Here is a 14,227-nt window from a genome sequence, read left to right on the forward strand (position 1 = left end):
TTTCCTGTGCTTTTCGATGTAAATGCCGTTCTGGTAAAGCCACAGCAGTGATTTAACCAGTTTTTTAAACGTCTGAGTGTTTTCTATCCACACAGACTAAGCAAATGCATATACTATATTCCTGGCATGAGTAGCAGGGCGCTGAAATGTTGCGCGATTTTTAACAGAATGTTCAAAAAAGTAGAGGGTCGACTGAAGAGGTTAACCTGTTGCGACGAGCAATCCCGTATCGTAATTATAGCCTCAAGCTCATTACCATAACGCAACGTTAACTATTCATGAAAATCGCAAATGAAATGAAATAAATATATTGGCTCTCAAGCTTAGCCTTTTGTTAACAACACTGTCATCTCAGATTTTCAAAATATGCTTTTCAACCATAGCTAAACAAGCATTTGTGTAAGAGTATTGATAGCTAGCATAGCATTAAGCCTAGCATTCAGCAGGCAACATTTTCACAAAAACAAGAAAAGCATTCAAATAAAATAATTTACCTTTGAAGAACTTCGGATGTTTTCAATGAGGAGACTCTCAGTTAGATAGCAAATGTTCAGTTTTTCCAAAAATATTATTTGTGTAGGAGAAATTGCTCCGTTTTGTTCATCACGTTTGGCTGAGAAAAAACCCTGAAAATTCAGTCATCAAAACGCCAAACTTTTTTCCAAATTAACTCTATAATATCGACAGAAACATGGCAAACGTTGTTTAGAATCAATCCTCAAGGTGTTTTTCACATATCTATTCGATGATAAGTCATTCGTGGCAGTTTGGTTTCTCCTCTGAATCACATGGGAAAATACATGCAGCTGGAGATTACGCACCAATTTCGACGGAGGACACCAGGCGGACACCTGGTAAATGTAGTCTCTAATGGTCAATCTTCCAATGATATGCCTACAAATACGTCACAATGCTGCAGACACCTTGGGAAACGACAGAAAGTGTAGGCTCGTTCCTGGTGCATTCACAGCCATATAAGGAGACATTGGAACACAGCGCCTCAAAAATCTGGCTCACTTCCTGTTTGAAGTTTCATCTTGGTTTCGCCTGTAGCATTAGATCTGTGGCACTCACAGACAATATCTTTGCAGTTTTGGAAACGTCAGTGTTTTCTTTCCAAAGCTGTCAATTATATGCATAGTCGAGCATCTTTTCGTGACAAAATATCTTGTTTAACCTCATAGTCCGACCAAACCCGTATGCGGTAGCGTAACTACAGCCTCAAGCTCATTAGCATAACGCAACGTTAGCGATTTCTAAAAATCGCAAATGAAATGAAATAAATATGCCTGTTCTCAAGCTTATCCTTTTCTTAACAATCCTGTCGTCTCAGATTTTCAAAATATGCTTTAGAACCAGAGAAAATCACTAATTTGTGTAAGAGTGGTGATAGCTAGCTTAGCATTAGCGTTAGCATTTAGCACGCAACATATTCACAAAAACCAGCCAAGGAATCAAATAAAATAATTTACCTTTGAAGAACTTCAGATGTTTCAATGAGGAGACTCTCAGTTACATAGCAGATGTCCAGTTTTTCCTGAAAGATTCTTGTGTAGGACACATCGTTACCTTTTGTTACTATGCATATGGCTACCGAAACTAACCGAAAATTCAGTCACCTACATGTCGAACTTTTTTCCGAATTAACTCCATAATATCGACTGAAACATGGAAAACGTTGTTTGAATCAATCCTGAAGGTGGTTTGTTATATTTCTCTCCATTGAAAGCACCGTCCTTGTAGCCTGGTTTGTTCTGAGATTTGAATGGAAAAATACCGGGACCTGACTTTTGCGCACCGATTGCCACGCAGACACCAAGCGGGACACCTGGTAAATGTAGTCCCTTATGGTCAATCTTCCAATGATATCCATACAAATACGTCACAATGCTGCAAAGACCTTGGGGAAACAAGAGAAAGAGTCCGTTCATTCCTGTCGCATTCACAGCCATATAAGGCGATCATGGAAAACGTAGCCTCAGAAATCCTGTGCATTTCCTGGTCGGTCATACATCTTGGTTTTGCCCGAAGCATTTGTTCTAAGGGACTCACAGTGAAAATCTTTGCATTTCTGGAAACGTAAGACTGTCTTCTTTCCAAAACTATCAATTCCAAGCATATTCGAGCATCTTTTCGTGACAAAATATTGCGCTTAAAACGGGCACGTCTTTTTATCCAAAAATGAAATACTGCCCCTAGAGTCTTAACAGGTTAAAATGGGAACGTTTTTTTATCCATAAATTAAAAGAGCGCCCCCTATATCCAAGAAGTTAATTTGTAAAAATAATTATACTTTGACATTATGGGTTATTGTGTGTAGGCCTGTGACAAAAACAATATCAATTCAATAAATGTTTAATTCAGGCTGTAGCACAAAGGAATGTGGATCAATTCAAGGGGTGTGAACACTTTCTGAAGGCACTGAAGTGATGACGTTCATTTACCAAGTCATAGAATTATGGGGAATAACCAATCGCGATGAGGCATCGCCAGCTGTGAAGTCAATAGCACGTGTCAGGCAACACGTGAATGTAACTGTACATTAAACGTCACAATGGGAAAACATTTTCATATCATTTTTGCCTGACAACCACTCTTACCTCTTTCTTAATATGTAGGCATGCATTACCTTTTTTAATCAATTCTGACCGGCATACTGCACTGAATCATACAGTATTTGGTATTGTATTAGGATCCCCATTAGTTGTTGCAAAAGCAGCAGCTACTTTTCCTGGGGTCCAACACAATACATGACATAATACAGAACATCAATAGACAAGAACAGCTCAAGGACAAAACAACATATATATATTTTATTAAGGTACACGTAGCCCACATGTCAATGCATACACACAAACTATCTAGGTCAAATAGGGGAGAGTCGTTGTGAGGTGTTGCTTTATCTGTTTTTTGAAACCAGGTTTGCTGTTTATTTGCGCAATATGAGATGGCTCCATGCAATAAGGGCTTTATATAATACTGTACGCTTTCTTAAATTTGTTCTGAATTTGTGAAAATACCTCTGGTGGGGTACGCGTGTGTGTCAGAGCTGTGTGTAAGTTGACTATGAAAACAAGTTTCTTATAAAAAGAAGTGATGCAGTCAGTCTCTCCTCAACTCTTAGCCAAGAGAGACTGGCATGCATAGTATTTATATCAGCCCTGTGATTACAATGAAGAGCAAGACGTGCCGCTCTGTTCTGGGCCAGTTGCATTAATTAGGTCTAGACAGGACAATAATAAAGATAAGACAAAACTAGACCCTGCAGAACTTGCTTGAGAGAGCATCTTTTTATTACGGACAGACCTCTCCCCATTTTTACAACCATTGAATCTATGTTTTTTTTTTTTCACCTTTATTGAACCAGGTAGGCAAGTTGAGAACAAGTTCTCATTTACAATTGCGACCTGGCCAAGATAAAGCAAAGCAGTTCGACAGATACAACGACACAGAGTTACACATGGAGTAAAACAAACATACAGTCAATAATACAGTATAAACAAGTCTATATACAATGTGAGCAAATGAGGTGAGAAGGGAGGTAAAGGCAAAAAAGGCCATGGTGGCAAAGTAAATACAATATAGCAAGTAAAACACTGGAATGGTAGTTTTGCAATGGAAGAATGTGCAAAGTAGAAATAAAAATAATGGGGTGCAAAGGAGCAAAATAAATAAATAAATTAAATACAGTTGGGAAAGAGGTAGTTGTTTGGGCTAAATTATAGGTGGGCTATGTACAGGTGCAGTAATCTGTGAGCTGCTCTGACAGTTGGTGCTTAAAGCTAGTGAGGGAGATAAGTGTTTCCAGTTTCAGAGATTTTTGTAGTTCGTTCCAGTCATTGGCAGCAGAGAACTGGAAGGAGAGGCGGCCAAAGAAATAATTGGTTTTGGGGGTGACTAGAGAGATATACCTGCTGGAGCATGTGCCACAGGTGGGAGATGCTATGGTGACCAGTGAGCTGAGATAAGGGGGGACTTTACCTAGCAGGGTCTTGTAGATGACATGGAGCCAGTGGGTTTGGCGACGAGTATGAAGCGAGGGCCAGCCAACGAGAGCGTACAGGTCGCAATGGTGGGTAGTATATGGGGCTTTGGTGACAAAACGGATTGCACTGTGATAGACTGCATCCAATTTGTTGAGTAGGGTATTGGAGGCTATTTTGTAAATGACATCGCCAAAGTCGAGGATTGGTAGGATGGTCAGTTTTACAAGGGTATGTTTGGCAGCATGAGTGAAGGATGCTTTGTTGCGAAATAGGAAGCCAATTCTAGATTTAACTTTGGATTGGAGATGTTTGATATGGGTCTGGAAGGAGAGTTTACAGTCTAACCAGACACCTAAGTATTTGTAGTTGTCCACGTATTCTAAGTCAGAGCCGTCCAGAGTAGTGATGTTGGACAGGCGGGTAGGTGCAGGTAGCGATCGGTTGAAGAGCATGCATTTAGTTTTACTTGTATTTAAGAGCAATTGGAGGCCACGGAAGGAGAGTTGTATGGCATTGAAGCTTGCCTGGAGGGTTGTTAACACAGTGTCCAAAGAAGGGCCAGAAGTATACAGAATGGTGTCGTCTGCGTAGAGGTGGATCAGAGACTCACCAGCAGCAAGAGCAACCTCATTGATGTATACAGAGAAGAGAGTCGGTCCAAGAATTGAACCCTGTGGCACCCCCATAGAGACTGCCAGAGGTCCGGACAGCAGACCCTCCGATTTGACACACTGAACTCTATCAGAGAAGTAGTTGGTGAACCAGGCGAGGCAATCATTTGAGAAACCAAGGCTGTCGAGTCTGCCGATGAGGATGTGGTGATTGACAGAGTCGAAAGCCTTGGCCAGCTCAATGAATACGGCTGCACAGTAATGTTTCTTATCAATGGCGGTTAAGATATCGTTTAGGACCTTGAGCGTGGCTGAGGTGCACCCATGACCAGCTCTGAAACCAGATTGCATAGCAGAGAAGGTATGGTGAGATTCGAAATGGTCGGTAATCTGTTTGTTGACTTGGCTTTAGAAAGGCATGGTAGGATAGATATAGGTCTGTAGCAGTTTGGGTCAAGAGTGTCCCCCCCTTTGAAGAGGGGGATGACCGCAGCTGCTTTCCAATCTTTGGGAATCTCAGACGACACGAAACAGAGGTTGAACAGGCTAGTAATAGAGGTGGCAACAATTTCGGCAGATAATTTTTAGAAAGAAAGAGTCCAGATTGTCTAGCCCGGCTGATTTGTAGGGGTCCAGATTTTTCAGCTCTTTCAGAACATCAGCTGAACGGATTTGGGAGAAGGAGAAATGGGGAAGGCTTGGGCGAGTTGCTGTTGGGGGTGCAGTGCTGTTGACCGGGGTAGGAGTAGCCAGGTGGAAAGCATGGCCAGCCGTAGAAAAATGCTTATTGAAATTCTCAATTATGGTGCATTTATCAGTGGTGACAGTGTTTCCTATCTTCATCGCAGTGGGCAGCTGGGAGGAGGTGTTCTTATTCTCCATGGACTTTACAGTGTCCCAGAACTTTTTTGAGTTAGTGTTGCATGAAGCAAATTTCTGCTTGAAAAAGCTAGCCTTGGCTTTTCTAACTGCCTGTGTATAATGGTTTCTAGCTTCCCTGAATAGCTGCATATCACGGGGGCTGTTCGATGCTAATGCAGAACGCCATAGGATGTTTTTGTGTTGGTTAAGGGCAGTCAGGTCTGGGGAGAACCAAGGGCTATATCTGTTCCTGGTTCTACATTTCTTGAATGGGGCATGTTTATTTAAGATGGTTAGGAAGGCATTTAAAAACAATATCCAGGCATCCTCTACTGACGGGATGAGATCAATATCCTTCCAGGATACCCCGGCCAGGTCGATTAGAAAGGCCTGCTCGCTGAAGTGTTTCAGGGAGCGTTTTACAGTGATGAGTGGAGGTCGTTTGACCGCTGACCCATTACGGATGCAGGCAATGAGGCAGTGATCGCTGAGATCTTGGTTGAAGACAGCAGAGGTGTATTTAGAGGGGAAGTTGGTTAGGATGATATCTATGAGGGTGCCTGTGTTTAAGGCTTTGGGGAGGTACCTGGTAGGTTCATTGATAATTTGTGTGAGATTGAGGGCATCAAGTTTAGATTGTAGGATGGCTGGGGTGTTAAGCATGTTCCAGTTTAGGTCGCCTAGCAGCACGAGCTCTGAAGATAGATGGGGGACAATCAGTTCACATATGGTGTCCAGAGCACAGCTGGGGGCAGAGGGTGGTCTATAGCAGGCGGCAACGGTGAGAGGCTTGTTTTTAGACAGGTGGATTTTTAAAAGTAGAAGTTCAAATTGTTTGGGTACAGACTTGGATAGTAGGACAGAACTCTGCAGGCTATCTTTGCAGTAGATTGCAACACCGCCCCCTTTGGCAGTTCTATCTTGTCTGAAAATGTTGTAGTTTGGAATTAAAATTTCTGAATTTTTGGTGGTCTTCCTAAGCCAGGATTCAGACACAGCTAGAACATCCGGGTTGGCAGAGTGTGCTAAAGCAGTGAATAGAATAAACTTAGGGAGGAGGCTTCTAATGTTAACATGCATGAAACCAAGGCTATTACGGTTACAGAAGTCATCAAAAGAGAGCGCCTGGGGAATAGGAGTGGAGCTAGGCACTGCAGGGCCTGGATTCACCTCTACATCGCCAGAGGAACATAGGAGGAGTAGAATAAGGGTGCGGCTAAAAGCAATAAGAATTGGTTGTCTAGAACGTCTGGAACAGAGAGTAAAAGGAGGTTTCTGGGGGCGATAAAATAGCATCAAGGTATAATGTACAGACAAAGGTATGGTAGGATGTGAATACAGTGGAGGTAAACCTAGGTATTGAGTGATGAAGAGAGAGATATTGTCTCTAGAAACATCATTGAAACCAGGAGATGTCATTGCATGTGTGGCTGGTGGAACTAATAGGTTGGATAAGGTATAGTGAGCAGGACTAGAGGCTCTACAGTGAAATAAGCCAATAAACACTAACCAGAACAGCAATGGACAAGACATATTGACATTAAGGAGAGGCATGCTTAGTCGAGTGATCAAAAAGGTCCAGTGAGTGGAGAGGTTGGTTGGGGGTCACGGCGATTTAGACAGCTAGCCAGGCCATCGGTAGCAAGCTAGCATAGGATGGAGGTCTGTTATTAGCCACCTCTTGCGTTCCGTCAGTAGATTAGTGGGGTTCCGTGTGGTAGAGGGGATTAATCCAAATCACACAACAACAAGAAAAATAAAAACAATAGATATAGTTATAGCGGCCCAAGAAGAAAACATAATAATAATAAAAATAAATAAATTGTCCAATTGTCTATTCAGATAGCAGCCGGTAAGACAGCTAACGGTTAGCAGGCCGCAGGTGGGCGTTCAGGTAACGTCGCGACGGAGGAGCCAGCCGGATAACTCCTTCGGGTAGATAACGTCGGCAGTCCAGTTGTGAAGGCCCGGTGGGGCTCCGCGTAGGCAGTAAAACGGGTCCGGATAGGTGACTGCAGCCCAGGAGTGATTGATGGAACTCAGGAGTGATTGACGGAGCTGGCTAGCTCCGGATAATTGATGTTTGCTCCGGAATCGACAAAAGACGATAGTCACACGGATAGCAGCTAGCTAGCTGTGAGATCCAGGTATGAATGTCCAGAGAGCAGTTGAAATCCAGGGACATGGAGAGAAAAATTGGTCCGGTATGTTCCGTTCCGAGCCGTGCTGCGCTGCGCCGTACAAAACTGGCGATAGATTTTCGAGCTAAAGGATAGCTGATGACCACAAACCGTGGTTAGCTGAATACTAACGATTTGCCAGTAAAGAAGCTAACTAGCTTCTGAACTAGCTTCTGATTAGCTTCTGGGCTAGCTTCTGGCTAGCTTCTTGGAGGATTACAGATTTGAGGTAAATAATACTTTTTTATAAATATAAATTGGTGAGGCGGGTTGCAGGAGTGTTTTGAAGATGAGTTGATGGAAAATAAAATGTATGTGAAAAAAGTTGTAAATATATATATATATACGGGACACGACAAGACGAGGACAAAAGACGTCTAGACATGTTTGACCATGTTTGACGCCAAGTAATTTAGTTTCCTCAACTTGTTCAACAGCCACACCATTCATTACCAGATTCAGCTGAAGTCTAGAACTTAACCTGTCTAGGACTGGGGTTCTAGGGGAACCCCCTCGCTAGCGGAACCGCACCGCAACAGCCAGTGAAAGTGCAGGGAGCCAAAATCAAAACAACCAAAATCTCAAGCATACAAGTATTCTACACCATTTTAAAGATACAATTCTCGTTAATCCAGCCACAGTGTCTGATTTCAAAAATGATGTACAGCGAAAGCACCACAAACAATTATGTTAGGTCACCACCAAGCCACAGAAAAACATCGGAATTTACATTGGCGCGTTATGTTCAGAAGTTCTAAAACATGTGGTGATATTGCAGAGAGCCACATCAATTTATAGAAAAACTCATAATAAACATTGATAAAGATACGACTATTATACATGGAACTTTAGATAAACTTCTCCTTAAAGGGCGATGTGTTTAAAAATAATGATCTTACATTTAAAGATACCGAAACCATACAGTTACTGTGGCCCACAAACTGTGATGCATACGGAACCCTGGGACCACTGTACCGGTGCATCCCTAATATCCACTAGGGGGAGCCAGAGTAGCTTACCAAACAAGAGGAGCCTTGTGTAGTGTATATGCACTAGGGAGAGCCAGAGTAGTTTATCAAGGAAGAGGAGCCTTGTGTAGTGTATATCCACTAGGGGGAACCAGAGTAGTTTACCAAGGAAGAGGGGCCTTGTGTAGTGTATATCCACTAGGGGGAGCCAGAGTAGCTAACCAAGGAAGAGGAGCCTTGTGTAGTGTATATCCACTAGGGAGAGCCAGAGTAGCTAACCAAGGAAGAGGAGCCTTGTGTAGTGTATATCCACTAGGGGGAACCAGAGTAGCTAACCAAGGAAGAGGAGCTTTGTGTAGTGTATATCCACTAGGGGGAGCCAGAGTAGCTAACCAAGGAAGAGGAGCCTTGTGTAGTGTATATCCACTAGGGGGAACCAGAGTAGTTTACCAAACAAGAGGAGCCTTGTGTAGTGTATATCCACTAGCGGGAACCAGAGTAGTTTACCAAACAAGCTGAGCCTTGTGTAGTGTATATACACTAGGGGGAGCCAGAGTTGCTAACCAAGGAAGAGGAGCCTTGTGTAGTGTGTATCCACTAGGGGGAACCAGAGTAGGTTACCAAACAAGATGAGCCTTGTGTAGTGTATATCCACTAGGGGGAACCAGAGTAGTTTACCAAACAAGATGAGCCTTGTGTAGTGTATATCCACTAGGGGGAGCCAGAGAAGCCACATCTGCAGACTAGTCCAATGACTGGTGCAGTCTTCGTCAGGGCTAGGAGTTTTTCAGGCTCATCAACAAATGAACCTTTTCTGTTGCCAAGGTAAACACGTACTCCATCACACTTCGTCTTTTATGAAGATATATGTCAGTGTGAACTCTCCAATTTGATTTCCATTCTGTGATCTTAGCCAGATCAGGATGTTGTGGGTTTAGCGTTCAGGCCTATTTGATAAGACCTAGCCACTAATATCTGCAGGTGTAGCAGTGAAGATACTACACCGTGACCTTGTTAGAGACTGGAACCAGCATTGATTAGTTTGTGTTCTATGCCTTTTTTTATTTTGGTCTGCCAGAGAGTAGGCTATTTTCATTCTTCACTGATGCATTAGGGCTGTTGTCTGAGGAGTAATACCCAACATTTTATTTTAGGTGTCCTCCCGTTCACCACTGCCCTTTACGCTGAATCAGTCTCTTATCTGCACTAGGATTTATCTGCTGATAGCAAACCTAAACCTTTTTTGTTGCTGTTTACCCCAACACAGAGAAGCCTAGTCGGTATTGTGATCCTGCAGCCTCTTTTGTTTTTGAGCTGTTCAGGAGGAAGACCTGTCTGGTAAGTGATGTAGCCTGTGATGTGAAAGCTGGTGAGGAGGAGAAAGCCCTCGTTCCAAATAAGGATGTAGAGTCGAGGAAGGAGATGCTGTTGTTAGAATCTTACCTTGTCAGCAGTTTTGATACAGTACGCCCAGTGCTGCTTTTCAGATAATTTACTGATCTCAGGCCTGTAGAGAGAAATGAAAAACTAGGCTGTGTGTTGTAATGCAGTAAATTATGCAGTATATAGGACTTTTAAATGAACTTTAAACATCTGTCACTCACACAAAAGCACACATTTGAATTCTTGACAATGTTATTTATCCTAGTGACATCATCAGTGAGTGTATTGTTCTGGTTTGATGCCTATTTGGACTATGATGTGAAGGCTAAACTTTCCGTGAGTTTATTAATCTGATATACTAAGAATGCCAGCCAAAGGCCTTCCCACTCTGTAAATCAGATTGTCTTTTACGATTATTACGTCACACTGTGCGATGTTACCAAATTACAATCTTGTTATCAACCTGGCCAGATGGTACATTTTGCTTCCGTTCTGTCATCACATTCTGCGATTGGCTTGCGAGGCTATGTCAACCAATGTAGGCTACGTCAACTGCAGATGTGTATTTAATCTGCGTATGTGCCAGCGCCAGCAACTGAGACTGCAATATCCTACAGTATGTGCAGGCCTTTAGGGACCTTATATATTCTCATTTTGACATAGTTTTTCTGTATCTGTTTTAGGTTTTGACATTTGGAGGCCTTTCGCTCTTCGGCAGACCCACTCGGACCCAGATAATGGGCACAACCTGGGAAGGAGCGGCCGACCGATGATGACACTCTGCTGCACTATGAACAGCCATGATCTCGTCCAAGGCGTTTCCCAGAAGGGGCTCCCCTCTCCGACACTGTGCTTACATAGGTCAGGAATACAACTACATCATACAAAAGGAATGATGGCATTGACTTGTCTGAACTATGGCACACCTGCAGGATAAAGGTGAGGTCCACCGACATCTGATACCAAAAGCAAAACCAAGATCAAGTAGATCTACATTTTATAAGGAAAAAACAAGTCGGTGAACAACTGATGGTTTAGCGTCCACACTTTCACCATGTTGACGAGGTTGCACCATGGCTGCTGATTCCTGTAGACTAGTAGACTCTCCGGTGCGGCACTGAGCCCAGTGACCCTAACTCATGATGCAGCGTAACGGTGGCGGGGTGGGGGCTGGTGGCCAGCCGTGGGTGCTGCGGCGCGTGCGCCTCACCTGGCTCAGCTTCATGCTCTTCTTCATCCTGGTCTTCTTCCCGCTCATTGCCCACTACTACCTCACCACCATCGACGAGGCAGGCGGCCCCGACAAGCGCATCTTCGGCCCTCGGCCCGGCGGTGAGCTGTGCGAAGCCAAGCACGTGCAGGACCTGTGCCGCATCCGCGAGTCGGTCAGCGAGGAGCTGCTTCAGCTGGAGGCCAAGCGGCAGGAGCTGAACGGGGAGATCGTCCGACTCAACCTGCGTATCGAAGCGTGCAAGCGTAGCATCGACAGTGCCAAGCAGGACCTGCTGCAGTTGAAGAACGTTATCAGCCAGACGGAGCACTCATACAAGGAGCTGATGGCTCAGAACCAGCCCAAGCTCTCGCTTCCCGTGAGGTTATTACCTGACAAGGACGACCCAGGACTACCCCCGCCCAAGTCTGCCCACGTCTGCCGCCTGCGCTCCTGCTTCGACTACGCCCGCTGCCCGATGACCTCGGGCTTCCCTGTGTACGTCTACGACACGGCCTCCTACCCCTGGGGTGAGTCCTTGGACCCGCTGGTCAGGCAGGCCTTCGCCACCTCGGTGAAGAGCAGCATCTACGTGACGGACAACCCCAGCATCGCCTGTCTGTATGTGGTGCTGGTGGGGGAGCTGCAGGAGTCTCCTTCCTCCCCCCTCCCGGCCCCCTCAGCGCTGGAGAAGCAGCTGAAGGCTTTGCCGTACTGGAGGTCTGACGGACACAACCATCTCCTGGTCCACCTTTCCAGGAAGTCCATGACACAGAACTTCCTGTACAATGTGAGCACGGGCCGGGCGGCAGTGGCCCAGTCCACCTTTCTTGAGCAGCAGTACCGCGAGGGCTTTGACCTGGTGGTGTCCCCACTGGTTCACGCCCTCTCTGAGCCCAACTTCCTGGAGGTGCCACCCCAGGTGCCCGTCAAGAGGAAGTACCTGTTTACCTTCCAGGGCGAGAGAGTGGAGTCTCTGAGGAGCAGCCTGCAGGAGGGGCCGCCTCAGTCCTTTGAGGAGGAGATGGAGGGAGACCCGCCAGCCGACTACGACGATCGCATCATCGGAACGCTTAAGGCAGTGCAGGACAGCCGCCTGGACCGGGTGCTGGTGGAGTTCACCTGTAAGAGCCCGCAGCCCAGCCTGCCCACAGAGTGGGCCCTGTGTGGGGAGAGGGAGGAGCGGCTAGAGGTTCTTAAGGCCTCCACCTTTGCCTTGGTCATCTCCCCCGGGGATGGTCAACTGATGGCCTCAGCGGGTAACGGCATGAGGCTGTTTGAGGCCCTGGAGGTGGGGGCCATCCCTGTGGTACTGGGGGATCATGCCAGGCTGCCCTACCATCAGCTGGTCCACTGGAGCGAGGCGGCCATTATGGTGCCCAAGCCCCGCATCACCGAGCTGCACTTCCTGCTACGCAGCCTATCAGACAATGACCTGCTGGCCATGCGGCGGCAGGGCCGCTTCCTGTGGGAAACCTACTTCTCTACCTCAGAGAACGTCCTGGGCACAATTCTGGCTAGCGTCCGGACCCGCATCCAGGTGCCCCCCGCGCCCATCCACGAGGAACCTGCCCAGGAGATCCCCCACAAGGCGGGCAAGATGGCGGGCACGGACGCTAACATGGGCGACAATGGCGACCTGGACCTGGGTCCCGTGGAGACGGAGCCACCCTACGCCTCACCACGCTTCCTTCGAAACTTCACCTACACAGCATCCGACACCTACCAGACCTGGAACCGCGCCCCGGGGCCTTTCCACCTCTTCCCTCACACGCCGCTGGACCCGGTGCTGCCCTCGGAGGCCAAGTTCCTGGGTTCGGGCACGGGCTTCCGCCCCATTGGCAGTGGCACGGGTGGCTCGGGGAAGGAGTTTCAGGCAGCGCTGGGTGGGAACGTGCCCCGGGAGCAGTTCACCGTGGTCATGCTGACCTATGAGAGAGAGGAGGTTCTGATGAACTCCCTGGAGAGGCTCAACGGGCTGCCTTACCTCAACAAGGTGGTGGTGGTGTGGAACTCCCCCAAGCCTCCTTCAGACGACCTGCTGTGGCCAGACATCGGCCTGCCCATCGTGGTGAGTACCTTCCACCTTCGCTGAATACCAAACATACCCCTGCTGCTTAGTGCTCTCACTGCTCAGAATGAAAAATATTATTGAATGGGAGAGAATACTCTGAAATGCAAAAAGTGTAACCTCAACCTGTGATGTGGTGCAGCAGTCTGAGGCTGTGTGTCTGAGAGAGTGCGCTCTAGTACATCAGGCTAGCTCCTGAAGCTGATTTGATCTGCTCTCCCTGCTTCGCTTTGAAGCTTTTCCCTACAGGTCTGCAGGCCAGCCAGTCAAAATACACCCACTGATATAAAAGGAAATAGAACATGTTTAGTCCACAGAAAAGGTCTGGCTTTTATAGTAGTTGAGAAGTTAAACAGAATATTCAAGAACCCCAAATGACACAGCCTGTGGGCGAGATTCCCTCTCTGCAGGGGGTTGTGATGGGAGGATAGTTGAATGATCTTGAATTAATAGCCTAATTGGTTGACACATTTTAAAATCCTCTTCAATATTTATTGCTAATGGACATACCTTCATGTTTTTAAAGAGCGGTTAGTCTAAGAATGTTGTTGAGAAAGGGGGGCTGAGTGGTTTGGCCCATGGTTTACTACCCTGTGCTCTAGGCCTACTTTAATGACATTCCACATTAGGACTCAAAGGATGCACAACACACTGTTTTTGCTCTGCACTGGAAGTCCTCTATTTTGAAAATGTGACTGCTGGCATGCACACATTATTGGGATTGTATTACAAATGAACTAATAAACAAAATGCTAAAATATGTTTTTTCAGTGAAGATTCCTGTGGACTTCCAGTCTTTATGCTAACACAAGTTAGCGATGGCTCCAGAAAATACCTTCAACTTCCTTCAAACTGCACACAGAGACATAAAAATGGTATCCATGAGTTCATCCCTGAGTTAATTTGACTCTGGGGAAGTAGACAAAAGGGCTAAGATGTTGCACTATCCCTTTAACA

At 45.9% G+C, this 14,227-nt stretch overlaps 1 protein-coding gene across 1 annotated transcript in view; it reads left to right on the forward strand.

The window, feature by feature from the left end:
* Window positions 1–14,227, forward strand: part of LOC115139163 (exostosin-like 3) — a 65,838-nt gene that overhangs the window by 36,492 nt on the left and 15,119 nt on the right. The window contains exon 2 of the mRNA XM_065026210.1: window positions 10,673–13,270. Coding sequence (XP_064882282.1) covers window positions 11,129–13,270 — 2,142 coding nt within the window. The 5' untranslated portion in view covers window positions 10,673–11,128. The remainder of the gene's footprint in view (window positions 1–10,672; window positions 13,271–14,227) is intronic.

The sequence above is a fragment of the Oncorhynchus nerka genome, linkage group LG13, assembly GCF_034236695.1.
Source record: "Oncorhynchus nerka isolate Pitt River linkage group LG13, Oner_Uvic_2.0, whole genome shotgun sequence".
Taxonomy (NCBI): Eukaryota; Metazoa; Chordata; class Actinopteri; order Salmoniformes; family Salmonidae; genus Oncorhynchus; species Oncorhynchus nerka.